A 27,304-nucleotide genomic window follows, 5' to 3' on the forward strand; every position below is an offset into this window, starting at 1 on the left:
TTTGCCTGAGTGACGTACTTCCTGCAGGGGCGGGCCCTCTCCCGGAAATGGCTTTACTCCACACCCTGGGACTGCGCGCTGCAGCCTGCGAAGTTCGGCATGAGAGTCCTTGCAAGGGTAGGCGTGGGGCCGCTGTGCTCCGCGGCTCGCGCGGGTAAGCGTTCGCCTCGCCGGAGCCCCGGTTGCGGTAGAGACTGTCTGGGATGCTTTCCTCAGTTGGGCGCTCCTGGGGTGCAGGACGCCTCTTGGGGGTTTTGAGGTGCAGACGAGTCCAGCCTCAGACCCCAAATGGCTGGTCGCGGGCACTGTGCGTTCCTGCCGGCGCCTGGTGGGCTTGCTTCGTGCGAGGTTAAGAGTTAACGCAGCTGCTTCGGAAGCACTCAGGCTGCTTGCACTTGCAGAGAAACTAAGATTTTTTTCATGGTCCCGTTTAACTGTTTTTCGCAGTCATTCCCTGTTTTTGGAGAGGGAAATACTTCAGTTCCGGGAGAGAGCCGGCAGAAAACCAGGTGACACCAATGCTGCGGCATCTTGTGTACAAAATCAAAGCAACTGGCCCCATCACTGTGGCTGAGTACATGAAGGAGGTCTTGACCAACCCCGCCAAGGTACCAGTCGGGGAGCCCGAGGACCAGGCCCTGCTCTAGCGGCCTTGAGGTGTGAGCTAGGAGGGGTGTGCACAGGGAAGCCCCAAGTCCAGGCAGCGGTGGTGCCTTCTGCAGGGGAAGAGCCACTCCCACAGACCTGGAGATGGAGAATTAGTGTCAGGTGGTTAGGGATGGAACAAGTCAGTGGCAGTGCCATAAAGAAGGGAGAACGAATTCCAAAGCTGTTCAGGAGGCAGTGTAACCCACTGAATTTAGGAAATGAGGACGTCTTTCCTACCTGGGCTGATTGATGGTAGCTGGTGGTATCATTTCTCTGGGAGAAGGGAATGTAGAGGGAGAAAGAGCAGTAGCCTCTTTAAGAGGGAGAGAAAGGACAGAATTCAATCCAATATATGAACCTGAAGTGCAGACGGGACTTAAGTGGAAATCTACAATAGGCATCTGGAATTACGAATTTAGTCCTGGAGTATTGTCTGTGTTGGGATGGCATTAGCAGGCATTGGAAGCATATTCTGGGTTTCCTTTTTGGGAATGGAAGGTCTAGGTCTTTACGCTTCAAGGATTAAGCACTACCCCTGCTCTCTGGCCTGGATTTCCTTCTCTGCTCAACAAAGCCACTTGGTGAAAGCTGGGGTCCTTTTGGTTTAGAATGTTTTACCTGTTGGTGGATCGAAATACGAAATCTGGACTTCTGGGGTTTGTTTGGCCTATTGCTGTTGGATGTGGTGAAGGCAGGGATCCTTTCATACCTGTACTCAGTGCTACCACATACCAACAGTTCACATAGGGAGAAACTTTAGAACAAACATTCTGTGTGTTAGAGTGAGGGTTCATTCATCATTGATTCAGGCTCCAAAAGGGCCAGGCACTATCTCAGGCACTGGGAATACTGCAGTGGACAGTGGAACATGGCACTTATGTTCTAGTGAGGAAATGATCTATAAATAAGGAAACAAGATAATTATAAATTGTTGCAAGTGCTTCTGAAGGCAAGGAAAAGAAGAAAAAAAAAAACCTCAACAGGTTGGTGGGGTTGAAAATAAGTGGTGCAGTGGGAGTAGGGGTTGTAAAAGTTCCCTTGGTAGGTAGGTGGCCAGGAAAGGCCAGATGGTTGAGATGGGCCAGCCTGGCAAAGAACTGGGAGTGAGTCCCCGATGGAGGAAGGGGAAGTACAAAGTTTTGGAGCCGGCCAATGTCTTGGCATTCACAGAGAAAAAAAAAGGCACCAGTATGGCTGGTGGGTGGTGACTGGGGGTGGCAGGTAATGGTGAGGAAAGTAGATGAGTTTGAGGGAGGAGCCAGTTCATTCAAGGCTTTCCTGGAATTTAGACTTTTGTGTTAGTGCAAGGGGAGAACATCAGGAGGTGCATTTGATGCATATTGGTGATGACATCCAGGCGGAGACAGCAAGTGAGCAGCTGGCTGTAAGGGTCTAGAGTTCTTGAGAAAGATTGGATATGCATATATTAATTTGTTCACCAGCGTATGGATGGTGTTAAAATCCAAGGAATCTGAAATAATATATTTAGAGAATCGAAGGTTACCCTGGATTAAGCCTTAAGGAAGCTCTTTGAATTTAGAGTAGAGGCTTTTTTTTTTTTAAATCAGCCTTAATTTTTATTTAAAATTTGTTAAACCTTTTTTTTTAACTGGAGCATAGTTGATACAATGTCACAGTAGTTTCAGGTGTACAACATGGTGATTTCGATGACTGTACCTTATACTATGCTCACCACAAATGTAGCTACCATTTGAAAGTAGAGTTTCTTAACCTAGGGATCCTTGAATAGAAACGGGGCTGTGACCTTGGATGGGAATAAAAATTACACCATTTGCATTAGCTTCTTTTTTTCCCCCCATTTTTACTGAGAAATAATTGATGTACGTCACTGTATAAGCTTAAGGGGTACAGCATGATGGCTTGATTTGCACGTTGTGACATTACCACAGTGAATTCAGTTAATATCCACCTTATGTAGATACATTAAGAAGAAAGGAAACAAAAAGGGAGAAAAATTTTTTTCTTGTAATGAGAACTCCTAGGATTTACTTTCTTTTTTTTTTTAATTTAATTTTTTGTTTTTTAAAATTTACATCCAAACTAGTTAGCATATAGTGAAACAATGATTTCAGTAGATTCCTTAGTGCCCCTTACCCATTTAGCCCATCCCCCCTCCCACAACCCCTCCAGCAACCCTCAGTTTGTTCTCCATATTTATGAGTCTCTTCTGTTTTGTCCCCCTCCCTATTTTAAATTATTTTTGTTTCCCTTCCCTTATGTTCATCTATTTTGTCTCTTAAATTCCTTATGTGAGTGAGGTCCTATGATTTTTGTCTTTCTCTGACTAATTTCACTTAGCATAGTACCCTCCAGTTCCATCCATGTAGTTGTAAATGGCAAGATTTCATTCTTTTGATTGCCAAGTAATACTCCATTGAATACATATACCACATTTTTTTTTTTTTTTTTTTTTTTTTTTTACCACATCTTCTTTATCCATTCATCCTTTGATGGACATTTGGGCTCTTTCCATACTTTGGCTATTGATAGTGCTGCTATAAACATGAGGTTGCATGTGTCCCTTTGAAACAGCACACCTGTATCCCGTGGATAAATGCCTAGTAGTGCAATTGCTGGGTCATGGGTAGTTCTGTTTTTAGTTTTTTTGAGGAACCTCCATACTGTTTTCCAGAGTGGCTGCACCAGCTTGCATTGCCACCAACAATGCAAAAGAGATCCTCTTTCTCCACATCCTCGCCAGCATCTGTTGTTGCCTGAGTTGTTAATGTTAGCCATTCTGACAGGTGTAATGTGGTATCTCATTGTGGTTTTGATTTATATTTCCCTGATGATGAGTGATGTGGAGCATTTTTTCATGTGTCGGTTGGCCATCTGGATGTCTTCCTTGGAGAAGCGTCTATTCATGTCTTTTGCCCATTTCTTCACTGACTTACTTGTTTCTTGGGTGTTGAGTTTGATAAGTTCTTTGTAGATTTTGGATACTAACCCTTTATCTGATATGTCATTTGCAAATATCTTCTCCCATTCTGTCGGTTGCCTTTCAGTTTTGCTGATTGTTTCCTTTGCTGTGCAGAAGCTTTTTATTTTAATGAGGTCCCAGTAGTTCACTTTTGCTTTTGTTTCCCTTGCCTCTGGAGACGTGTTGAGTAAGAAGTTGCTACGGCCAAGATTAAAGAGGTTTTTGCCTGCTTTCTCCTCGAGGATTTTGATGGCTTCCTGTCTTACATTGAGGTCTTTCATCCACTTTGAGTTTATTTTTGTGTATGGTGTAAGAAAGTGGTCCATGTTCATCCTTCTGCATGTCACTGTCCAGTTTTCCCAGCACCACTTGCTGGAGAGACTGTCTTTATTCCATTGGATATTCTTTCCTGCTTTGTCAAAGATTAATTGCCCATACGTTTGTGGGTCCATGTCTGGGTTCTCTATTCTGTTCCATTGATCTGAGTGTCTGTTCTTGTGCCAGTACCATACTGTCTTGATGATTACAGCTTTGTAGTATAGCTTGAAGTCTGGGATTGTGATGCCTCCTGCTTTGGTTTTCTTTTCAAGATTGCTTTGGCTACTCGGGGTCTTTTCTGGTTCCATACAAATGTTAGGATTGTTTGCCCTAGCTCTGTGAAGAATGCTGGTGTTGTTTTGATAGGGATTGCATTGAATATGTAGATTGCTTTGCATAGTATCGACATTTTAACAATATTTGTTCTTCCTATCCAGGAGCATGGAATCTTTTTACATTTCTTTGTGTGTTTTTCAATTTCTTTCATAAGCTTTCTATAGTTTTCACCTCTTTGGTGAGATTTATTGCTAGGTATTTTGTGGTTTTTTTGTGCAACTGTAAATGGGATCGATTCCTTGATTTTCTGTTGCTTCATTGTTGGTGTATAGGAATGCAACTGATTTCTGTGCATTGATTTTATATCTTGCAACTTTGCTGAATTCATGAATCAGTTCTAGCAGTTTTCTGGTGGAATCTTTTGGGTTTTCCATATAGACTATGATGCCATCTGCAAAGAGTGAAAGTTTGACCTCTTCCTGGCTGATCTGGATGCCTTTTATTTCTTTGTGTTGTCTGATTGCAGAGGCTAAGACTTCCAATACTATGTTGAACAACACCGGTGAGAGTGGATATCCCTGTTTTGTTCCTGACCTTGGGGGGAAAGCTCTCAGTTTTTCCCCATTGAGGATGATATTAGCATTGGGTCGTTCATATATGGCTTTTATGATCTTGAGGTATGATCCTTCTATCCCTACTTTCTTGAGGGTTTTTATCAAGAAAAGATGCTGTGTTTTGTCAAGTGCTTTCTCTGCATCTATTGAAAGGTTCTTATCCTTTCTTTTATTGATGTGATGAATCATGTTGTTTTGTGGATGTTGAACCAGCTCTGCGTCCCAGGTATAAATCCCACTTGGTTGTAGTGAATAATTTTTTTAACGTATTGTTGGATCCGGTTGGCTAATATCTTGTTGAGGATTTTTGCATCCATATTCATCAGGGAAATTGGTCTATAGTTCTCCTTTTTAGTGGGGTCTCTGTCTGGTTTTGGAATCAAGGTAATGCTGGCATCATAGGAAGAGTTTGGAAGTTTTCCTTCCATTTCTATTTTTTGGAAAAGCTTCAAGAGAATAGGTGTTAACTCTTCCTTAAATGCTTGGTAGAATTCCCCTGGAAAGCCATCTGGCCCTGGACTCTTGTTTTTTGACAGATTTTTGATTACTAATTCGATTTCCTTACTGGTTAAGGGTCTGTTCAAATTTTCTATTTCTTCCTGTTTCAGTTTTGGTAGTGTATATGTTTCTAGGAATTTGTCCATTTCTTCCAGATTACCCATTTGATTGGCATATAATTGCTCATAATATTCTCTTATTATTGTTTTTATTTCTGTTGTGTTGATTGTGATCTCTCCTCTTTCATTCTTGATTTTATTTATTTGGGTCCTTTTTCTTCTTGATCAGACTGGCTAGTGGCTTATCAATTTTGTTAATTCTTTCAAAGAATTTTGTTAATCAAATTTTGTTAGTTCTGGTTTCATCGATCTGTTCTACTGTTTTTTTGGTTTCGATAGCATTAATTTTGGCTCTAATTTTTATTATTTCTTGTCTTCTGCTGGTTTGGGGTTTTATTTGCTGTTCTTTTTCCAGCTCCTTAAGGCATAAGGTTAGGTTGTGTATCTAAGATCTTTCTTCCTTCTTTAGGAAGGCCTGGATTGCTATATACTTTCCTCTTATGACCGCCTTTGCTGCATCCCAGAGGTTTTGGGTTGTGGTGCTATCATTTTCATTGACTTCCATATACTTTTTAATTTCCTCTTTAACTGCTTAGTTAGCCCATTCATTCTTTAGTAGGATGTTCTTCAGTCTCCAAGTATTTGTTACCTTTCCAAATTTTTTCTTGTGGTTGATTTCGAGTTTCATAGCATTGTGGTCTGAAAATATGCACGGTATGATCTCGATCTTTTTGTACTTAGGGCTGATTTGTGTCCCAGTATATGGTCTATTCTGGAGAACATTCCATGTACACTGGAGAAGAATGTATATTCTACTGGTTTAGGATGAAATGTTCAGAATATATCTGTTAAGTCCATCTGGTCCAATGTGTCATTCAAAGCCATTGTTTCCTTGATGATTTTTAAAAAAAATTTTTTTTAACATTTATTCATTTTTGGGAGACAGAGCATGAGCGGGGAAGGGGCAGAGAGAGGGAGACACAGAATCCGAAGCAGGCTCCAGGCTCTGAGCTGTCAGCACAGAGTCCGATGCGGGGCTCAAACTCATGAACTGCAAGATCATGACCTGAGCTGAAGTCAGACGCTCAACCGACTGAGCCACCCAGGCACCCCTCCTTGTTGATTTTTTGATTAGGTGATCTGTCCAATGTTGTGAGTGGGGTGCTGAAGTCTCCTACTATTATGGTATTACTATCAATGAGTTTCTTTATGTCTGTGATTAATTGATTTACATATTTGGGTGCTTCCACATTTGGCACATAACTGTTTACAATTGTTAGGTCTTCTTGCTCTGTAGACCCCTTGATTATGATATAATGCCCTTCTGCATCTCTTGATACAGTCTTTATTTTAAAGTTTAGCTTGTCTGATATAAGTATGGCTACTCCAGCTTTCTTTTGTTGACCATTAGCATTGTAGATGGTTCTCCATCCCCTTATTTTCAATCTGTAGGTGTCTTTAGGTCTAAAGTGGGTCTCTTGTAAACAGCATATAGATGGGTCTTGTTTTCTTATCCATTCTGTTACCCTATGTATTTTGATTGGAGCATTGAGTCCATTACATTTAGAGTGAGTACTGAAAGATATGAATTTATTGCCATTTTGATGCTTGTAGAGTTGGAGTTTCTGGTGGTGTTCTGTGGTCCTTTCTAATCTTTTGTTGTTTTTGGTGTGTGTATGTGTATGTGTGTGTGTGTGTATATATATATATATATATATATATTTTTTTTTTTTTTTTTTTTTTTTTTTCATCTTTTCTCTCCTCAGAAAGTCCCCCTTAAAATTTCTTGCAGGGCTAGTTTAATGGTCACAAACTCCTTTAATTTTTGTTTGGGAAACTTTTTATCTCTCTTTCTATTCTGAATGACAGCCTTGCTGGATAAAGAATTCTTGGCTGCATATTTTTCTGATTCAGCACACTGAATATATCCCGCCACTCCTTTCTGGCCTGCCAAGTTTCTGTGAATAGGTCTGCTGCAAACCTGATCTGTCTTCCCTTGTATGTTAGGGACTTTTTTTCCCTTGCTGCTTTCATGATTCTCTCCTTCCCTGAGTATTTTGTGAGTTTGACTATGATATATATGCCTTATTGATGGCCAGTTTTTGTTGAATCTAATGGGAGTCCTCTGTGCTTCCTGGATTTTGATGTCTGTGTCTTTCCCCAGGTTAGGAAAGTTTTGCACTATTATTTGCTCACATAACACTTCTACCCCTGTTTCTCTCTCTTCCTTTTCTGGGACCCCTATGATTCTGATGTTGTTCCTTTTTAATGAGTCACTGATTTCTCTAATTCTTAAATCATGCTCTTTTGCCTTAATCTCCCTCTTTTTTTCTGCTTCGTTATTCTCTATAAGTTTGACCTCTATATTGCTGATTCTCTGTTCTGCCTTGTCCATCCTTGCCGCCGCTGCATCTATCCATGATTGCGGCTCAGTTAAAGCATTTTTAATTTCATTCTGGCTATTTTTTTACTTCATTTATCTCTGCAGAAAGGGATTCTAATCTATTTTCGACTCCAGCTAGTATTCTTATTATCATGATTCTAAATTCTGGTTCAGACATCTTGCTTGTATCTGTGTTGGTTGAATCCCTGGCTGGTGTTTCTTCGTGCTCTTTCTTTTGGGGTGAATTCCTTTGTTTTGTCATTTTGAAGGGAGAAAAGGAATTAATGAGGTAGAAAAATTGAAATTAAAAAAATTAAAATTTAAAAAATATTGAAGTTAAACATTAAAAACACACACATACACACAAATCAAATAGATGATGCTAGATCCTAGGTGTGTTTTGGTCTGGGTGTTGAAAGTGGTTTGACAGATTAGAGAAAAAAAAGGGGGGGGGGGTGGAAATCGTTTGAGAATTTGAAAAAATGAATACACTGAAGTAGACTAAAATGAGATGATGGGGGTAAAATAGAATTTGAAATAATATGCACAAAAATCAAGAATATAGGAAAAAAAATTAAAATATTTTTAATAAAAGTTAAAAATAAATATGAATTTTTTCATTTTCTGTATTTAAGAAAAAAGAAAAGAAATGAAAAAGAGAAAAAATAAAAATCGTTTGAAAATTTGAAAAAGTGAATACACTGTAGTAGACTAAAATAAAATGGTGGAAGTAAAATAGAATTTGAAAAAATTTACATAAAAGCCAAAAATATAGTAATGAAAATTAAATAAGAAAATTTTTAATAGAAATTGAAAGTAAAAATGAAGTTTTTCTGCATTCAAGAAAAAGAAAAGAAATGGAAAAGAGAAAAAGAAAGAAAAAAAGATTGTATAAAAATTTGAAAGATTGTATGAATACACTGAAGTAGACTAAGATGACGGAAGTAAAATAGAATTTGAAAAAATTTACACAAAAGTAAAAAATATAGTAATAAAAATTAAAGAAAGATATTTTTAATAAGAATTGAAAATAAAAATGAGTTTTTTCTCTTTCTGTATTCAAGAAAAAGAATTGTAAAAGAGAAAAAGAAAAAGAAAGAAAATTGAATAGATGAACCTGCTAACAGATTGAAATAGGACTGAAATTGTTTCATTTTCCCCTAGAAGTCAGTCTATGTAGCTCTTTATAGTCCATAAATTAAGCCGGTGGTGAGACTTGTGTTCTTGAAGAGCAAGGTTGTCCCAGTTGGGTGGGGCTCAGTGTAACAGCTCTGCTCTCCACTAGATGGCGCTGCTAGCATACTGGGGTGGATTGTTGCGGCACTTGCAGGTGCATATGTGCATGCGCGGGAGTGGAGAAAATGGTGCCTCCCAGCTACCCAGTCTGTTCTCCCGGATCAGCAATTGCACACCCATCCTCTGTCTTCAGCTCTTGTCCACTCCCCGCTTTTTCACTCTCCATGATCAGGCCCCAGGCAGTACCTCTCTCCCAAGTTTTGTCTCAGATGCAGCTGTTTTCCCTGGCCCCTTACTTCTGAAGGACTGTGGCTTTGACCCATTCTGCCCCTCTGCGGGATGGTCTCACCAAGCAATAGCCGAATGAGCAATGGCCGAACGTCATCTGCACCCAGGAACGCCTGCTGTACCCTGCTGCTGCCGATGTCCTGAGGCTGCAGCCAGGTGCAAGCCCGTCCCAGAACATGGTCGCAAGACAGTGTAGCAGCAGCATTTCAGGGATTATGGAAAATCACAACACACATCTGGCACCAGGCTTCACTCTCAATGGCCTTGCCCCAGCACCAGCGAATGTGGCTGCCTTCTGGGGTCTACTGGGACCAGGTGGCTTCAACAGTCTCTACCAAATGTCCTTTCATCAGTGGAACCACTTTTCCCTGTGTGGCCCGAGAACCTCCTGGACCCCACTCTGTTCCTGAGGTCCTTCCCACCAGAGCACCGCCAGGTATTGAGCGGCTGAGTTGCAGCCTTTGTGCTCCCCTTGTTTACAGTCTTAATGGAATTTAAACCCTCTCCTTTCTCCCTTTTTAATTTAGTCCCTGCGGCTGTTTCCAATTTTTCACTTTTTCCTCTAGCTGCTTTTAGATACTTTTAGATACTTTTCCTGTATCCCCCCCCCCCCTCGCCCCCGGTCTCCGTCCTCTCTCCACCCGCAAAAGTGGTTCCCTACCTTTCGCGGCTTCTCGCTTCCCAAGTTCAGCTCTCCACGCCGTGTGCCTGCTGAATTCTGTGGTTCAGGCTGTGCAGATTGTTGTGTTAATCCAATCAGTTTTCTAGGTGTGTAGAATGGTTTAGTGTTGGTCTGGCTGTATTTCATGGACACGGGACACGCAAAAAGCTTCCATGCACTTCCGCCATCTTGGCTCCTCCCCTCTCTTTAACATTTCTTGTCAGGCCGGTTTGGTAATGATGATCTCCTTTATCTTGTTTTGGAAATTCTTTGTCTCTCCTTCTATTCTGAATTTTAATCTTGCATGGTAGAGTATTCTTGGTTGTAGGTCTTTTCTTTTCAGTGCTTTTAATATAGCACTCCTTTGTTCCCTGTAAAGTTTCTGCTGAAAAATCAGCTCATAGCCTTATGAGGTTTCCCTTGTATGTTACAGTTTTCTCTTGCTCTTTAAAAAAAAAATTTTTTTTTAAATGTTTGTTTAGTTTTAAGAGAGAATGAGCTGGGTAGGAGCAGAGAGAGGGAGACACAGAATCCAAAGCAGACTTCAGGCTCTGAAGTGTCAGCACAGAGCCCAATACAGGGCTCAAAGTCATGAAATGCAAGATCGTGACCTGAGCCAAAGTCGAATGGTTAACTGACTGAGTCACCCAGGGGCCCCTCTTGCTGCTTTGAAGACTGTCTCTATCGGGGCACCTGGGTAGCTCAGTCGGTTAAGTGTCTGACTTCAGCTTAGGTCATGATCTCATGGTTCATGGGTTCAAGCCCCACATTGGGCTCTGTGCTGACAGCTTGGAGCCTGGAGCCTGCTCCGGATTCTGCACCTCCCTCTCTCTCTGTTCCTCCCCTGCTCTCACTCTGTCTCTCTCTCTCTCAAAAATAAAGATTTTAAAAAAATGAAGAAAGAAAAGACTGTCTTTATCATTACTTTATGCGGTTTTAATTATTATGTGTCTTGTTGTGTACCTCCCTGGTTTGTCTTGTTAGGTGTTCTGTGTGCTTCCTGGATGTCTGCTTTCTTCCTCAGATTAGGGAAGTTTTCAACTATTATTTCTTGAAATAAGATTTTCGCCAACCTCTCTCTCTCATCCTTCTGGGATTCCTAATAATGTGAATGCTATTATGCCTGAAGATGTTGCAGAATTCCTTTAACTTACTCTCATTTTTAAATTTTTTTTTTAAAGGTTTATTTATTTTGAAAGAGAGAGAGACAGAGCACGAGCAGGGGAGGGGCAGAAAGAGAGAGAGAGGGAGACACAGAATCTAAACAGGCTTCAGACTCTGAGCTGTCAGCACAGAGCCCGATGTGGGGCTCAAACCTACGAGCTGTGAGATCATGACCTGAACCTAAGTTGGATGCTCAACCAACTGAACCACCCAGGCACCCCTAAATTCTTTTTCTTTTTGGTCTTCAGTTTGTTTGCTTTTCATTACCCTTTTGGATTACTAATCTGTCCTGCATCCTCTAATCTGCTGTTGAGTCCCTCTAGGATATTTTTCATTTTAGTTATTATATTCTTCAGCTCTGACTGGTTCTTTTTGAATATTTTCTATCTTCTTTTGAAGTTCTCACTGCATTCATTCACTCTTAAGTCTGCTGAGTTTCTTTATGGCCATTACTTTGAACTCTTTATTATTAGGGTTATTGCTTATCTGAGTTTCATTTAGCTGTTTTTTCTGTGATTTTGCCTTGTTCTTTCATTTGGGACATAGTCCTCTGTCCCCTCATTTTGTTTCACTTTCTGTGTTTGTATATATGTATTTGTTAAACCAGCTACATCTTTTGGTCTTGAAAGTAGTGGCCTTGTGTAAAACAGGTCTTGTGGTACCTTATGTGCGGTCTCCCCTGGTCACCAGAACCAGATGCTCCAGGGATATCCCTTGTGTGGCTGGCTTCTGCCTTGATGGTCAAGGAGGGGTCATGTTGGGATAGTATAGTTCTGCAATGTGATTGGTGCTGTGTAAAGTTTAAATCAAGTCACTGTGCTTATCATGTTTATTTAGAAGACGGAACTTTCTTACCAAATGATTATGTTATTGTATACGTTATGTAAGATTCTGGAGGCGTGTTTTACAAAACTTACTTGAAAGTTAATCCGTTTTCTCCACTTTCTCTTTTTACTCAGGGATATTACGTGTATCGTGACATGCTAGGAGAAAAAGGAGATTTCATTACTTCACCGGAAATAAGTCAGATCTTTGGGGAGGTAATCGTCAATTTCAACTATAAAAGAAGCTAATATCTGGGCGCCTAGGTGGCTCAGTTGGTTAAGTGTCTGACTCTTGATTTTGGCTCAGGTTATGATCTAACAGTTCATGAGCTCGAGCCCTGTGTTGGGCTGTGTGCTAAAGGTGCAAAAAAAGCCTGCTTGGGATTCTCTGTCCCTCTGTCTTTGCACGCCTCTCTCTCTCTCTCTCTCAAAACAAACATTAATTAAAAAAGCTAGTATCACAAACACTTGAGAGCAGATCAGGTTGTTGTATTCTTCTGTAATAAGTAGTGTTTTACACCTTTGCTTTTGTGATTCATCAAAAGTTTTAATTTTTAATCATTTGTATGCTGGAGGAATACAGAATAATAGAGAAAAGAGAGAGAGAAAAGTGAAGGGAGAAAAGTTGCAAAGCCCTGAGGAGTTCGTGGGGCGAGATGTGCTCTCAGGCCCCACCCTGCTGTGGTTGTACCGTAGTTCCAGTGGAAACCCCCCTCACAAATTTTCAATTCTCCTCAGGAGTTCCAGTTCATTGATTTCCACATAAAAACCCCCGATGAATTTAGAAATAGAAAGTAGTACACAAAAGGAAGTGGAATCCAGGTATTAAAAATGGTAATTGTGCCTAAAAAGCCATGTAATCGTATCAGTCATATGAATGTAAAGAAATGGCATCATCTTATTTCATATGTCTGTCTGCTGTCCCAACAGCAGCACCTTTCTGGAAGTGCTAGCCTCTTCCTTGTGTCAGGGGACCTCTTACAGTGGGGCTGCCTTTTAATGGTGCTCTGTTACTAGGCTTCCTAAGTGGTGTCTTTTGTAATGCCGCCTCCATGAGGCTTCTGGGTGTGCATACATATATGTACATAGTAAATGACATGTGGTCGTTGGCAAATATTTTGCTTTCTGGCATATTTCCTTGGAGTTTTATATACTTTTATGCTATAATATTTCAGTATAGTTTTTTTTTTCCTTGTCGCAGCTGCTAGGTATATGGTTCATTAGTGAATGGATGGCCACTGGAAAAAATGCAGCTTTCCAACTGGTGGAACTGGGCCCAGGCAGGGGTACCCTCTCGGGAGATATTTTGAGGGTAAGTAATAAAAGGAACGTCTTCAGAGTCTCGTGTACTTGCCTGAACCTTTGTTCTTTTGATTTGTTTGCAAACTTCATTGACTTCAGTGGCTTTCGGTCCTCCCTCCTTACCTCCTCTTTCTCCGCTAAAATACAATGTCAGAATGATATAATGAATCATTACTTATTGTTGTCTGTTTGTAATCTAAAAAGTGAGGGTAGGGGAGAATGTGAAAGGGAAAAGTTTAAAACCTTTAGAAGACATCATGGGAGAATCTATTTGTCTTCTAGGTGGGAAAAGAATTTGTGAATTATATAAAGGGTAGAAGCCATAAAGGTAAAGATGAATAGAGGGATAATTTCCACTACATTAAATTTAAGAAATTATTGTTCTTTAAAGAAATTAGGAATTTTTTATTCTTCAAAGACACTGTAGGGGCGCCTGGGTGGCTCAGTTGGTTTAGCGTCCGACTTCAGCTCAGGTCATGATCTCATGCTCTGTGAGTTCCAGCCCCGCGTCAGGTTCTGTGTTGACAGCTCAGAGCCTGGAGCCCTCTTTGTCTGCCCCTCGCCCGCTCATGCTCTGGTTCTCTCTCAAAAATAAACAAGCATTAAAAAAAATTTTCAAAAGACATAAGGAGAGTGATAAGACAAGCTGCAAACTGGGAGGAGTTATTTGCAACACATAAAGAACTGGTAGTTAGCATACATGAAGAATTCCTTTCAATCATTAAGAAGGTGACAGATAACTCAATAGAAAAGTCAGGCTAAAGATGTGAACAGGCCCTTCATGAAAGAGGAAGTCCTCACGGGCAGTAAAAACAAAAAGATGTTCAGATTGATTGGTAGTCAAGGAAATGAAAGTTAAATCAGAGTGAGGTACCACCGTGTCCAAGATTAGCACATTTGGCATCACCAAGGGTTGTTGAAGATGGAGAGATGGGGAGCAATGGGGACTCGCAGACACTGTTTGTAAGAGTGTAATTTGGGGTAAGCACTTTGAGATGTGCTTAGTGGGCATCGTCTGCTAACGTCACAGTAACTTATACTGTATGAGCCAGCAGCACTTGTACTGCTAGACGTGTGCCCTACAGGAGCTAGTGCAGATGTGTACCAGGAAACATGGTCAAGAAGACAGCAGCATTGTTTAGAAGAGCAAAAAAAATGGAAACAACCCAGATGCCTATCAATGGGAAAATAGATCAATAAATTGTGGTACAGTCAGACATACAGTGGAACATCAAGGGTTGTGAAACTGCATGAAATCACAGCAGAATGCACAACACTCAGATGGACCTCAGTGTCTTGTGAGTGAAAATAACAATTTGTAAAAGAATCCGGATCATATGATTGTATCTATATAAAATCCCCAAATGTCAACATTCAACAATTTGTGTTTGGTGATACAAATGCAATTAGGAACATTTATAAAGAAAAAGCAGGAAATGATGGTGGTGGCATCTGAGGGTGAGGGAGGACACGTTTTCGAAGGGAAGGGTCGTGCCACTTTAACCAAAGATGCGGTATCTTTCCATGTATTGTTGTTTCTAGCACTCTACCTAATGTTTTGTAAAAACACTAAAGAGGAGGAATATTGTTTATAGTACATGGTAAGTAATTGTGTGTGTTAAACTTTTGTAGTTACACTGTTTTGGAATCCATTAGGCTTTTAAAAACAAAAACACATATTCAGTATACATTTGAATGTCTTGATGCAGTATGATTTTTGCTTGAAATTTGGAATCAAAGGATTTTAAAAAACGTATAACATCTGACAGATAATCCTGATTATATCATATTTGGGGGTAAAAGAAATGAACCACTGTTTTAGGTTTCCAGTGTTCTATTTTATCGCTTTAAATTGGCAAAGTCATTTGAATACAAAATGCTTAATAAGGTTCTCAAATAATATTGTCTTGTTTCAGGTACAATAAAAATCAAGCCCACAGCTCTTAAAATGCATACAGGATGCTTCTTTAGATCAAGTCCTAAGAACTTTAAAAAGCTAAAGAATTTAAAAGAATGTTAAGAAAATGGACAAAGACATAATTACAGACTTGTTTTCATTTTTTGATCATAATTTCTGAAGGATTTTTCTCTTGGGAAGTTTTCCATTTGTAGTTTCATTTCCAAACGAAATTTGGAAAAATTGTCTTATTATTAGCCTATACCTGCTTATTCAGATCTCAAAAATAGGAGGCAAATCAGCAGTGAAAATTACATTCAAATGAAAAATACTATTGGTGTACTTTATGCCTTGGCATTGAATTTTTAGCATTGAGATATTGATAAAATATCAGTGTATTCCTTTTTTGTTCATGTTTACAACAGTTATAAATGTGTGTGGCTAAAAAAAATTAAAAATTGAAAGAACTGCGAAGTTAAACTGTCAAGTTTTTAGTGCCCTTCGAATTTGATTTCCTGAGAACACAGTTGAAACATCTCAAAGATGAGATTATTTCATAGACATAGCAGCTTCATAAAATCAGGGGGATATATACATTTCATGTTTTTGTTCTCTTTAGACTCCCTAGTCTGATTATTTACTGGATGCTAAATCTTTAATGTTTGTTAGTCTTAATTCTAATTTTTCTCATTAGGAAACCAAATTGTGCATTGTTCGTCTTTCACGTAGACTGTAATAACTGATAGCTTATGAATCTCACGGACTGCTGGAGAGTGGCTTGTGTGAAGTTCCTCTGAAACCAAATTTTACTTCTGTGACATGAGCAAAGTGTTAAGGGAAATGGTTAGAAAACCTAAAATCTACTCAACACATTGTATTTTGCCATTTTTTTCTTTCTTTTTGTATTTAGGTGTTCAGTCAGCTGGGATCTGTGCTGAAAAACTGTGACATTTCAATACATCTGGTAGAGGTGAGCGAAAAACTGAGTGAGATTCAAGCATTAACACTGACTGAAGAGAAGGTCCCTCTAGAGCGAAATCCTGGATCCCCCGCATATATGAAAGGTGTTACTAAATCTGGGATTCCAATTTCCTGGTACCGAGATCTGCAAGATGTTCCAAAAGGTAATTAGTTTACACTGCGTGATGAGCTAATTTTGATTACCACCCATCCCAGCGATGATAGGCGACCACAAACGTGTAGAGCACTATAGTACGTTGACGTGATGCCACCAGGACCCTTACTCATAGGGAATAGCAAATTTGTTTCTAGAAAGTAGCATTGTATTAAAAAAATAACATGCCTAACAATAAGGAGAAATGCCTTTCATATGGTTTTACACAAAAATGTAGATAGATCCCTATTGTACCTTTAAGTTTTTCCTGACCCCTAAGATAGCACTGATGCTGAAGCAGTCCAAGGCGGTGGGGACTGATGGAAGCAGAGTTAGGTGGTTTGAGTTTAACTGTCTCATCTTTTGAACATCCTTGCTTACCTTCAGAGAGGTGGGAAAATTCCTGCACTCGGCAGGGACCATCCACTATGTTGATGGACCTCTGCTCCCACCTAAAGTGGTGTTCTGACCTTGGCAAGCCACCTCGGCGAGTCCTGGGCTCAGCTGTCTCAGATGATTTTAGGAAGTCCAAAGCCTCTTTTAGCTAACAAATTTGGGTTCTAATTTCTTTCATGCCCTGTGATGAATAAAGGGTTAAATTTATAATTGGGATGTTTTGGCCGTCGGGTCCGGATATGTGGAAAATGACGACGGTAGTAATTGTTCTTGAGCGTGTTCTCAGAGTAGGCAAAGCAGTGCCTGAGGTGGATGATTCTCTGGTAGCGATGGTTGTGGAAGCCACCTCAGGTTCCTGCTCGATCCGCTAGGCGCTTTCTTTTGTTGCTGTTCAAAAGAACGATTAGATATTGCCTTAATGCTGAAACTATTTTTTCCTTCTGTTTTTAAATAGGGTACAGCTTTTATCTTGCGCATGAATTTTTCGATGTTCTTCCTGTGCATAAGTTTCAGGTATTGACGGGATAAAGTCATATTTATAATTGAATAACAAAGGGCCTTATGTTGGAAGAATAAACGTGAATGGTATTTGATTACTGTTAAAGTTAACTCTGTTTGGAATTCTGATGAATATAAATAATTGAAAAGCAAAAGTAAAAGGTTAAGTAGAATCTTAATTGTCTTCGGATAACTATTAAGAATGTTTATTTCCCATAAGAGACTCTTAAACACAGAGAACAAATGGAGGGTTGCTGGAGGGGAGGTGGGGGGGGATGGGTTAAATCGGGGATGGGCAGTAAGGAGGGCACCTTTTGGGATGAGCACTGGGTGTCATAGGTAAGAGATGAATCACTGGAATCTACTCCTGAAGTCAAGATTACACCGTATGTTAACTAATTTGAATTTCAATAAAAAAGCTTATTTTTCCAAGGACAAAGATATGTGAGAATATAACATGGTAAATGGCTTTATTGCAAGGAAGGATTACGTTTTAGCCAATAGTTTTGATATCCAAAGATTAAAATTTTTCCTCATTGAAACTGAAGTGAGCAGACTTAAGATTTGGTGGTAATGTATGTGTCCTGGTAATTTTTAAGGCTAAGAGCATGCGTTGATTTGTTAGCAAAAGCTTTTGATTAGTCCTTCAGAGTCTGTTTTCCATGTTAGGGGGCACTTTCCATGCTGCCTAGTTTGTCTTCAGCTCCATCACTTATCTAACCAATACTAGTAGTTTTCATCTGTCCATCTTACTGTTTGAAGGAATTGAAGTAATGCCTTCAAGTGATTTTAAGTGGTAAAATCCTTTGTAAATGTTAGTCATCTATCTTGTATATGGCAGGAGAAAATTAATAGTTATTTTTGGGAGGCAGTTTTGAGGAAAAAACTTGTAAGAATTAGTTTTTATGTGTTATTTTGTGTTTAGAAAACTCCGCAAGGATGGCGAGAAGTATTCATCGATATTGATCCCCAAGCTTCTGATAAACTGCGGTTTGTTTTGGCGCCTTGTGTCACCCCAGCGGAAGTCTTCATACAAGTAGGAATACCAAGCGAATCTTCATAGTCTTGTTTTCTGAGTTACTGTTTTACAGGGGCCAGGAGAGATTTGCTCATAACATATGCGGTGCATTTTATGAGTGGGAAGTGCAGAGGTAAGGAGTCAGGAGCCTGGGGTAAAATCCTTTCTTGGGTGCGTGACCTTAACGTAACAGGGAAGTTAGTAAGCGCTTACTCTGCAAGTTCTTCACCTTCTCCCTTCACTCACTTCCCTACCACGCGGTGATAGTATTGCCTACCTGACGGTACAGTAATGCAACAACTGTTTAATGAGTACTTTGTATATGTGACTCTGTATTTTCTCATTTAATTCTCAGACGATTATGTAAGCTTCATTCTACACTTCCAAAATGGTTCATGTGCTGCTGCTGCTTTTGCCCTCGAGGAGTAATCACAAGAGCCATTCTTGTGTTTAGGGTTCAAAAAACCCTATACTTGTGAGGAATGTTTAGGTTTTGGATTGCATGTTGTAAAAAGGTCTACTTTTTGGGCCATAACTAAGTACTTTTTCCTCAGAAGTTACTTGTTTCAAAATCACAGGAGCTTTTAAACATGAACCTATCAATTAAGTTTTTTTTTTTTTTTTCCAGAGCATAATTAAATTCAAATAGCAACCTGAGTGCTTGGGGGCATTTCTGTATTTCCATATTCTAGCTGCCCACTTTTACCTGAGTGAGAAGCAAATTCATAGCTACCAAGAGCTAACCCCCTGCTCCTGGGAGATACAATTGTTTTCAGTTCTTGACTTGAGTGAGTGGTACTCACGAGAGAGGGAGCGATGACTTTCCCTCTCATCTGAATGGGGCAAATGGTGACAGAATCTGCCATCTTGAAGAGTGGTCGAAGATGGTAGGTATGTCACCACAGCACCCCGAGGTGTCAGTTTATGCCTGAAGTGGCTAATCTCATGGGGCTACAGTTCAACCACAGTAATGTATTTTATAAAGCTGGGGGATGGGGCACCTGGGTGGCTCAGTTGGTCAAGTGTCCAACTTCAGTTCAGGTCATGATCTTGCACTTCATGAGTTCAAGCCCCGCGTTGGGTTCTGTGCTGACAGCTCAGAGCCTGGAGCCTGCTTCCGATTCTGTGTCTCCCTCTCTCTCTGCCCCTCCCCGACTCGTGCGTGGGCGCGTGCTCTCTCTCTCTCAAAAATAAACATTAAAAAAATAATAATAAAGCTGAGGGCTAAGTGCTTTATTGTTTGATTTAAGCCTCACAATAAGCCTTGTGTGTACATGATGAGGAAGCACTCCAAGTTGAAGTAACTTGTTTCTAGTAAGCAGTAAGAAGAGCAGAGACTCAATTGCTAAGTGTGTGTGACTCCATACCTGTTAGCTCTGTGCCATTAGAGGCAAGATCAGGGCAGGTCAGTACTTCATTTTTTTTTTTTTTTAATATTTATTTATTTTTGGGAGACAGAGTACAAGCAGGGGAGGGGCAGAGGCAGAGGGAGAGGGAGACACAGAATCTGAAGCAGGCTCCAGGCTCTGAGCTGTCAGCACAGAGCCCAACGTGGGGCTCAAACCCAAGAAGTGCAGGATCATGACGTGGGCCTAACTGACTGAGCCACCCAGGCACCCCAAAACTTCATTTTTAAGAGTATATTACGAAGGAGCAAAAGTTAATACAGGTTTTCATAATAAAGACCAACGCTTTTTCCCATTTTCTCAGGAGTTAGTGTAATGTCATATATACTAGTCAAGTTGACAAGTTCTAATACTGTCATTTCACTTTTTAGACTAATTTCACTATTTAGACTAAAATAAATAAACATCAAAAGAATCATCTAGACTATTAGGCACTTATTAAGGACCCTTAGTAAATAGTTGAATATCTTGGGAAATTGCGGCCTCAGGTACAAGGTCATGAGCTGAGGTTTCTAGACAGAGGGCATATCATTGGAGTATCTTTTGCCCTAAAAGAAGGTATCAAAACATACTTGCTAGGGTCTATCTTGTTATACTGGATTTATATCATTTGTTCTTTCAGCACAAATTTTAGAGCATGTTATTTGCCAGGCACTATTCTAGGCAGACAAAAATTCCTTTCCCATGCATTCAGCCCAGGGGAATATATTTATATGAATTACGAGCATAATATCACCATAAATAAAACTATAATGAACCAGCCATCTAGGGGTTTGGGAGGCATATGCCTTTTTATAAGAGGGATTAAAATTAAAATATCTTTGTAAACTTAGTGGACGGCATCAAAGCACTAGGGAGTTCCATATAATAGAGAGGACGTCATGTGGAAAGTTGAGTGTGGACAACATAATGCGTATTGAGAAGGAGTGTATTGTAACCAAGAAATGCTCATTATAGAAAAACCCTAAGGAAACCGTTCTTTTCAGTGATGCATTTTGATGCAGCTGTTCCTTTACCAGAGTGATGAAACGAGGGATCACGTGGAAGTGTGTCCTGAAGCTGGTGTAATTATTCAGGAACTTTCTCAACGCATTGCGCTGACTGGAGGGGCTGCGCTGATTGCCGATTATGGTCATGATGGGACTAAGACAGACACCTTCAGAGTACGTATAATTCAGCAAGATGACTTCTCAAAAGTTAATGGGCGTGCTCTATTAAGTTTTTAGGTTTGAAACTCATTGAAGATCTTTATCTTTGGCTTCTACAGTGGCTAGCATTGTAATATCACATTATTTTGTCATGAATATTCATTTATAGTATTATAATTGTCCTTCTCTATTCCATCACTGTGGGCAGCATCTTCAGGCACTCCAGGCGGCACTTTATATTGGGTTTTCCACATAGCATCTCATTTGAAGAAAGAGTGCTGTTTTAAGAGTTTGGAAACCACTGATTCAGGCTACGTTTTTTTTTAACAGCTGTTATGTAAAATGTACTAAAATGATAGCATTTCCTTAATCTTGATAACCACAAAAGGACAAAAATTCATCATTTTAAAATTATTTTCAAGGGATTTTGTGGCCATAAGCTTCATGATGTCCTTATCGCCCCGGGAACTGCAGACCTAACAGCTGATGTGGACTTCAGTTATTTGCGCAGAATGGCAGAGGGAAAAGTAGCTTCTCTGGGTCCAATAAAACAACAGACGTTTTTAAAAAACATGGGCATTGATGTCCGGCTGAAGGTAATGATTTATTTCACTATCTTAAATATTTCAATTTTGTAGTATTTCTAATGTTACACTATGTGTTAACTAACTGGGATTCAAATAAAAACTTGAAACAAAAAATTTTGTAGTATTTCAAAAAACCTTTAAAATAATAAGTACGTCTGGCCTCAGTGCTCCTATTGTTAGCCAGATGCTTGGTATTGCTATTGTAGGGTATGGTGGAACCAGATCGCCTGTTGTGGCGGGGGAGCCTTGTAAGTTCCTGCGTCTCTGTGTGAGGTAGATTTAAGACTTCGAAATGGTGTTCGTGTTTGTTAAGAAAACTTGACTGTGTTTATCGGTAGATCAAACCACCTGGGAATATTTGCTAAACCTACAAATCCACAGGTTTGGGTCTTGGCAACCTACGTTCCCCCCGCCCCCCCAGTAATTTTTATTTTTTATTTTATTATGAGAGAGTAGAGGGAGAGGAAGAGAAAATCCTAGGCTCCATGCTCAGTGTAGAGTCTGACACGGGACTCAATCTCATGACCTGAGCCAAAATCGAAAGTTGGACGCTTAACCGACTGAGCCACCCCAGCGCCCCAGCAACCTAGGCTTTTAGTGAGCACCCCATGACTCTTGAGGCAGGTGATCAGAAATCCCATCTTAAGTAGTGCTTTACTGAGTGGCTAACAGTCATGAGTGTTGCTGCATGTAACTAGGAATTCTTCTGGTTATTTCTTCTAAGAAGTTTTTCCTTTCAGGTTCTTGCAGACAAATCAGATGAGCCATCCAGGCAGCAGTTACTTCAGGGGTATGATATGTTGATGAATCCTAAGAAGATGGGAGAAAGATTTCACTTTTTTGCCTTGCTGCCTCATCAGAGACTTCATGGTGGAAGCCATCCGATGAATGCATGTCAGTCAAAACCTTCTCCGTCACCTGTGGCTGGGTTTGGTGAACTTGCCTGGAGGTGATATCTCAGTGTGGACGTTTTACCCCTAAGTCTGCCTAAGAAAGCAAAATAAAGGGAACCCATTCACATATATCACAGGTAAAATCCATATCGCAGTATTTTATGTCTCACAGCCAATAAAAATAGCCCATTTTATATACAGTACAACTAAACATTGATCTTTTAAGGTTGTGTGTGGCTTTTGGCACAATTGTGTGCTTTCAGCTTAATGAAACAAGTTACCATGAAACAGAGTATCCTTAATTTTTTTAAAGTTTATTTTGTGGAAGAGAGCGTACATGTGAACATATTGGGGAGGGGCGGAGAGACAGGATCCCAAGCGGCCTTCATGCCATCAGTGCAGACAGAGCCTGATGCAGGGCTCGATCCCACAACTGTGAGATCGTGATCTGAGCTGTATCAAGAGTTGGACACTTAACCAACTGAGCCACTCAGGCACCTTGAAATGAATATCCTTTAATTAATAAGGCTAGTTGCTGTATTTTTATTTTAAAAAGTAAACATGAACGCTGATTGGTTTAGTAAAAACTGGAAATCTAAGTGGCCTTTCACAGGGGATGGGTTAAATAGAACTATCCATAAAGTATTTTTAAAAAAAGAGGTAGAGTAGTATGTCCTTACCTCTAAGAAGGTAGTAAATGAAAAATGTAGTCAAGTAAAAATGTTTTATAGTTATGATTCCGTTTTTGTTGGGGGAAAGCTGCATTTAAAGAAATGCTTAATTTCATAGAAATTAATAATGCAGACTGGTGGTTTTCTGTGATAGTTACTTATATATAAAAAGTGAGGAAAGGATGCCAGTAATTACTATTAAATATTCCAACGTAGCCTCTCTGGCTCTTGATTTTGGCTCAAGTCGTGCTCGCACGGTGGTGAGCCAGAACTCAACGTCAGGCTCTGCGCCGAGAATGGTGCCTGCTTAAGTTTCTCTCCATCCCCCTGCCCCTCCTCTGCTGTATGTGCACACGTGCTCGCTCACTCAAAACAAAAACAAAAAACCCAACATGGAAGTGGGTTTGAGGGGTAGAAATTCATTCTCCTTTGTGGTATTTAAAATTTTTTACCCTATGAGATTAAAGGAAAAGAATACCAGCCATGTTTTGAACGTACAGCTTAACTGTATTCGAAGTTTGCTGGCGGAGTGATCAACTCTTGGTTTTTTATTGCTTCTCTGGCTTCCCTCAGAACAGGACTAACATTCTGAATCTCACTCTTAAAATGAAGATGGAGAGGACTTATTTTTCACGTGCTGCCCAGCCTTGGGCCATTCATAGCCACCCTTATTTTTTTTTTCCCCGCATTTTCTTTTCTCAAAAACTTGGTTGGGAGAATTTGGAAGGTGAGAATGCCTCATATTGGCCCCTCTCAATTATCTAGTAGTTTTACATTTAATGGGAGGAATCAGGCAATGCCTTGTATCTTAAAACTTAGAACATTTACTTTGAATGGTAAGTCTTCTAGCAGTGGCAGTAGTTGAATATTTGATGAGAGTTCCCGAAAAATCTGTAGTTGTAATTACTCTAAACTTTCATTCCAAGAAATGAGACCTCCAGATAATTACCTCAGATTTCATATAAATTGAAATAATGAGTTTTTTATTTTAGGTAGTTAAAAAAAAAAAAAATCAGTGTTTTAAATATAGCATTAGTTCCATTTACAAATACTATTTCCAAAATAGTTTTTTTACCAAGGCCTGGGAAAACAACACAATCTAATAAAATTTTCTTTGGATACCTCTACTAGAGATAAGCTCAGGTTTTCACATAGAAAAGTATGGTGATATGGAAATACATTTTATTATCAGGTTTCTTTGAGGATATTTACAAAAGTGGGATGTAACAAAAAATATAAAAATGTACTGAACAGTGTCATTATAGACTACTTTGTACATCACCAAATGTTTCTAACAATTATTTCTTATACAAAAACAACTTCAAGACAAAAAGGTTATGCAGGTTATACAGTATCTGGAGTAAATTACTCCAAATTATCTGACAGTGCCTTTACAAATTTTTTAAGAAAACTTCTTAGGCATTCAACAACACAGACACAAAGAGTGCAATTAATTTCATGGCTTGTAGTTTGATTACATAAGTAGAGCAAACCATTCCAGTTAATTTTCACCTTCTGTAGTAAAACCACAACAGGGTGCCTAGTGACTTAGAACTACTCCATTTTAGCACATTGATATAAACAGAGTCAGTTTGGACACATTTACGTCTGGGAAGCCATCCTTTCCCACAGGGAAATTATAGTTCTAAAAGGTTTTGTGAAATTAATTTGGATTAATTTTTTAAACTCCTGTAGGAGAAGAAAATACCAGGAGACACTGGAATGTTTCCTGGAGAGGTTTATGGGAGGCAGTGCAGCAACCTGGTTAGGAGGGAGGAAAGGGACTAGAGCCACACTGCCTGAGTTCAAATCCACATACCAACTGTGACCTCCAGCATCTAGGTCCTTAATTTTCCTGTGCCTCAGTTTCCTCATCTGTGAGATGGAGTCCGTAACGTACTCCCCCTCGTGGCTGTCAGGAGGGGAACGAAAGACATGCAGAGTCGAAAGCATGGGAACCACGTTTGCTACGATCTCCACAGTAATTTTAGTCCTAGATACGGGAGTAGCTTCAGGGATCTCTTAAGACCCTCTCTTACACTGTATACAGGGACATTCTTTTCCTTTGCCACCTCAAATTCAGTGGGCAGTGATAGTTAACACTTTTATGGTTTTTAGTTTATTGAATATGGGTATGTTCTTATATATCTGATCATCACAACACTGTGAGGAAAATAGAGGCAAGGGTTACAATCTTCGTTTTTTAGACTGATGAGGAACTTGAGGCTTAGGCAGATTGGAGCCAAGACGTAAAAGACTGGATTTTCTGACTCCCAATCTTTTGTTGCTCTTTTTGTAGGAAAAAAACTTACAGTGATTACTGAGGAGTGAAAAAACAAAAAGCCGCTAGTTTTTTAATAAGTGGGTGGTGCTAGATCTTAAACTTTTTTGCGGGGGGTGGGGGGAACTATTAGTAACTTGTTAAAAGCTATGGAAAAATCTAACCTCTTAAACATTGTATCTGAGTAGAAAAACATTTCGTTAGCTGGTTGCCAGTGCTGAAGTGTAAAAAAACAAAACAAACCCCCCCCCCCCCCAATTTATAAGGGCAGGGCTACATGATCAGCAGAACAGATGAAAGAATAAGTGTTTCATGCTCTACCCCACCCACTGTCCCAAACTGCTTGAGATGATTGATTTACAGACATTCTGGATATCTGTAAAACCTTCCAATAAGCTAAGGGAAGAAAAACTGGATACGCTCTTTGCTGTTTCCTGCAGCATTAACTGATCCTGCACTGGCCTTACTTTTAGTAATTTTCTTCCTCAAATTACTCAACTCCGTGTAAAGATAAACTGTGTAATGAAAGTTCGCACCTAAACCTACTGAATGTCAGAAACCAACCACGGTGTCACAGAGCTGTGGGTCACAGACATGGGAGTTCGAGTACGCAACAGGGGGGCTGGGCTCCGAAAAGACATACTTACTACCTCCGCACTTAGACCAGTGGGTTCTCCCCCCAGGTTTGTAGTATCATTTGACCCCAAAATTATCTTAGAGGGCCTTCCAATATACTCACAAAAGGTGACAACTTAATTTCTATCTTGTAGAGAGCACGTTAAGAATTTCAACTCCAAAATGTTAGGGATCACTGTTTTGGAGTCGACTGACCTAAAGAAAAAGAAAAAGGTACAAGAGTCTAGAGCTCCTCTTCTAGGCATGCAGGAAAACCCCCTCAATGCCTCTGTGGTCAAATATTTAGAGTTCTCACAGGAAATCGCATGCTGGGAGCCCTTCCTCAGTTCTCTCTTTAAATGCAAACCTATTTAGTAATCAACTTTAAAACTCTTGTGTGATTTGGTCAAGCTATACAATGGCTGGACTCTAAGCCTGCCTTTTTCTCCTTTTTAAAAAATAATGTAACAGGAAAGGGAAGATAAATTAAATGCCACTATAGTATTAAAGTGAAGGATTAGGAAAAAAATATAAAAACCAGTCATTGCTTATGCTATAAAAATTTATGAAAAGCTTCATCTTGGTTCCGTTATGTGTTCTTATTACTCAGTTTCCCCTCTTGTACCTTCTCACGATGAACTACAGTATTGGTGTCACGGATTCCTTATCACATTTCCCCGTATCTTCGCATCCTTGCAGATAACCTACAAAGAACAACAGTTGTGCGGCAAAGTATCAGTCCATAACGTGAAATCCTTCCTTACTGACGTTAGCTCATTGACAACTAAGGATCTTCTTCCATATCATCTGGATTGGGAGCCATAATGAAGTGCTTTGGGTACACAAGATTGTGGGTGTATGCATGTATTTCCCAGCGGGCATCGTCACTTTCGTGCGTAATGTAACGTTCACCAATGCGAGTTTCAAATTCTCTAAGGTCAAGCCAAGTCTGATAGTCCTAGAAAAAAATGGAATTATAAACTATAAAAGAAATAAAATACGTTGAACTTTTTTTTCCTAACCCCATAGCTGCAAAATTGACAGTCTCTACTATGAGTACTTGCTATACAGTAAGTTCCATTCGTAATATTTTAAATTAGCAATGTTAAGATACTTTTTCAAATTTAGAGTCTCTAATGAAGGAAGTAACTAGTTTCTAAAACTAAAAACTGCCTGAGGCTTCTGAGATGGCTAATAATAATCACTAAAACATTCTGTTCTAAATTCTGACCTTATGCCTCACCTTACTCCTCAAAATAGGGGAAAGTACTTAGAATCTACTATCAGGATAATTTAATAATCACTGCAACTGTGCATTTGTTGTGAAGTTAATTCTACCTGCCAACCTCCACCCCAGTCCCCTTTAGAGTAGTTCTAAAGCTTCTCTTTACTCTGAAGCTCGGGGGTTCCTTTTAAGAAATCTATGCAATAGCTTTTGGGGGAATTAAGCCAAACATTTTTATTTTATTTTTTTAAATGTTTATTTATTTTTGACAGAGAGACAGAGCATGAGTGGGGGAGGGGCAGAGAGAGAGGGAGACACAGAATCCGAAGCAGGCTCCAGGCTC

General features: G+C 39.8%; 2 protein-coding genes across 7 annotated transcripts in view; one reads left to right on the top strand and one right to left on the bottom strand.

The window, feature by feature from the left end:
• The first annotated feature begins 19 nt into the window (after positions 1–19).
• NDUFAF7 (NADH:ubiquinone oxidoreductase complex assembly factor 7) lies at positions 20–26,522 on the top strand. 5 transcript variants are annotated; one of them, XM_060652588.3, is made up of 11 exons: positions 20–117; positions 448–608; positions 12,046–12,126; positions 13,112–13,222; positions 16,020–16,233; positions 17,074–17,132; positions 18,043–18,153; positions 20,561–20,704; positions 21,112–21,285; positions 22,017–22,306; positions 26,436–26,522. In XM_060652588.3, the coding sequence occupies exons 1-10, from the start codon at positions 48–50 to the stop codon at positions 22,227–22,229; spliced, it is 1,338 nt and encodes a 445-aa protein (XP_060508571.1). In that variant the 5' UTR covers positions 20–47; the 3' UTR covers positions 22,230–22,306; positions 26,436–26,522. The 5 variants fall into 5 exon arrangements, with proteins under 5 accessions (XP_060508571.1, XP_060508579.1, XP_060508612.1 ...); XM_060652596.3 differs by having other exon boundaries at positions 23–154; XM_060652629.3 differs by lacking the exon at positions 448–608 and having other exon boundaries at positions 60–154.
• Positions 23,842–27,304, bottom strand: part of PRKD3 (protein kinase D3) — an 87,243-nt gene continuing 83,780 nt past the window's right edge. Inside the window, exons 19-20 of one of the 2 annotated variants that reach the window (XR_009615611.3) lie at positions 26,362–26,694; positions 23,842–25,952 (exon numbers count right to left, since the gene is read on the bottom strand). Coding sequence is in view for 1 of the 2 variants with exons in the window: in XM_060652538.3 (XP_060508521.1) it covers positions 26,521–26,694 (174 nt within the window). In the remaining variant the exon portion in view is untranslated. Of the gene's footprint in view, positions 26,695–27,304 lie in introns of both variants that reach the window. The other variant, XM_060652538.3, reaches the window with a different exon arrangement.

This window comes from Panthera onca, chromosome A3 (assembly GCF_046562875.1).
Source record: "Panthera onca isolate mPanOnc1 chromosome A3, mPanOnc1 haplotype 2, whole genome shotgun sequence".
Lineage (NCBI taxonomy): Eukaryota > Metazoa > Chordata > Mammalia > Carnivora > Felidae > Panthera > Panthera onca.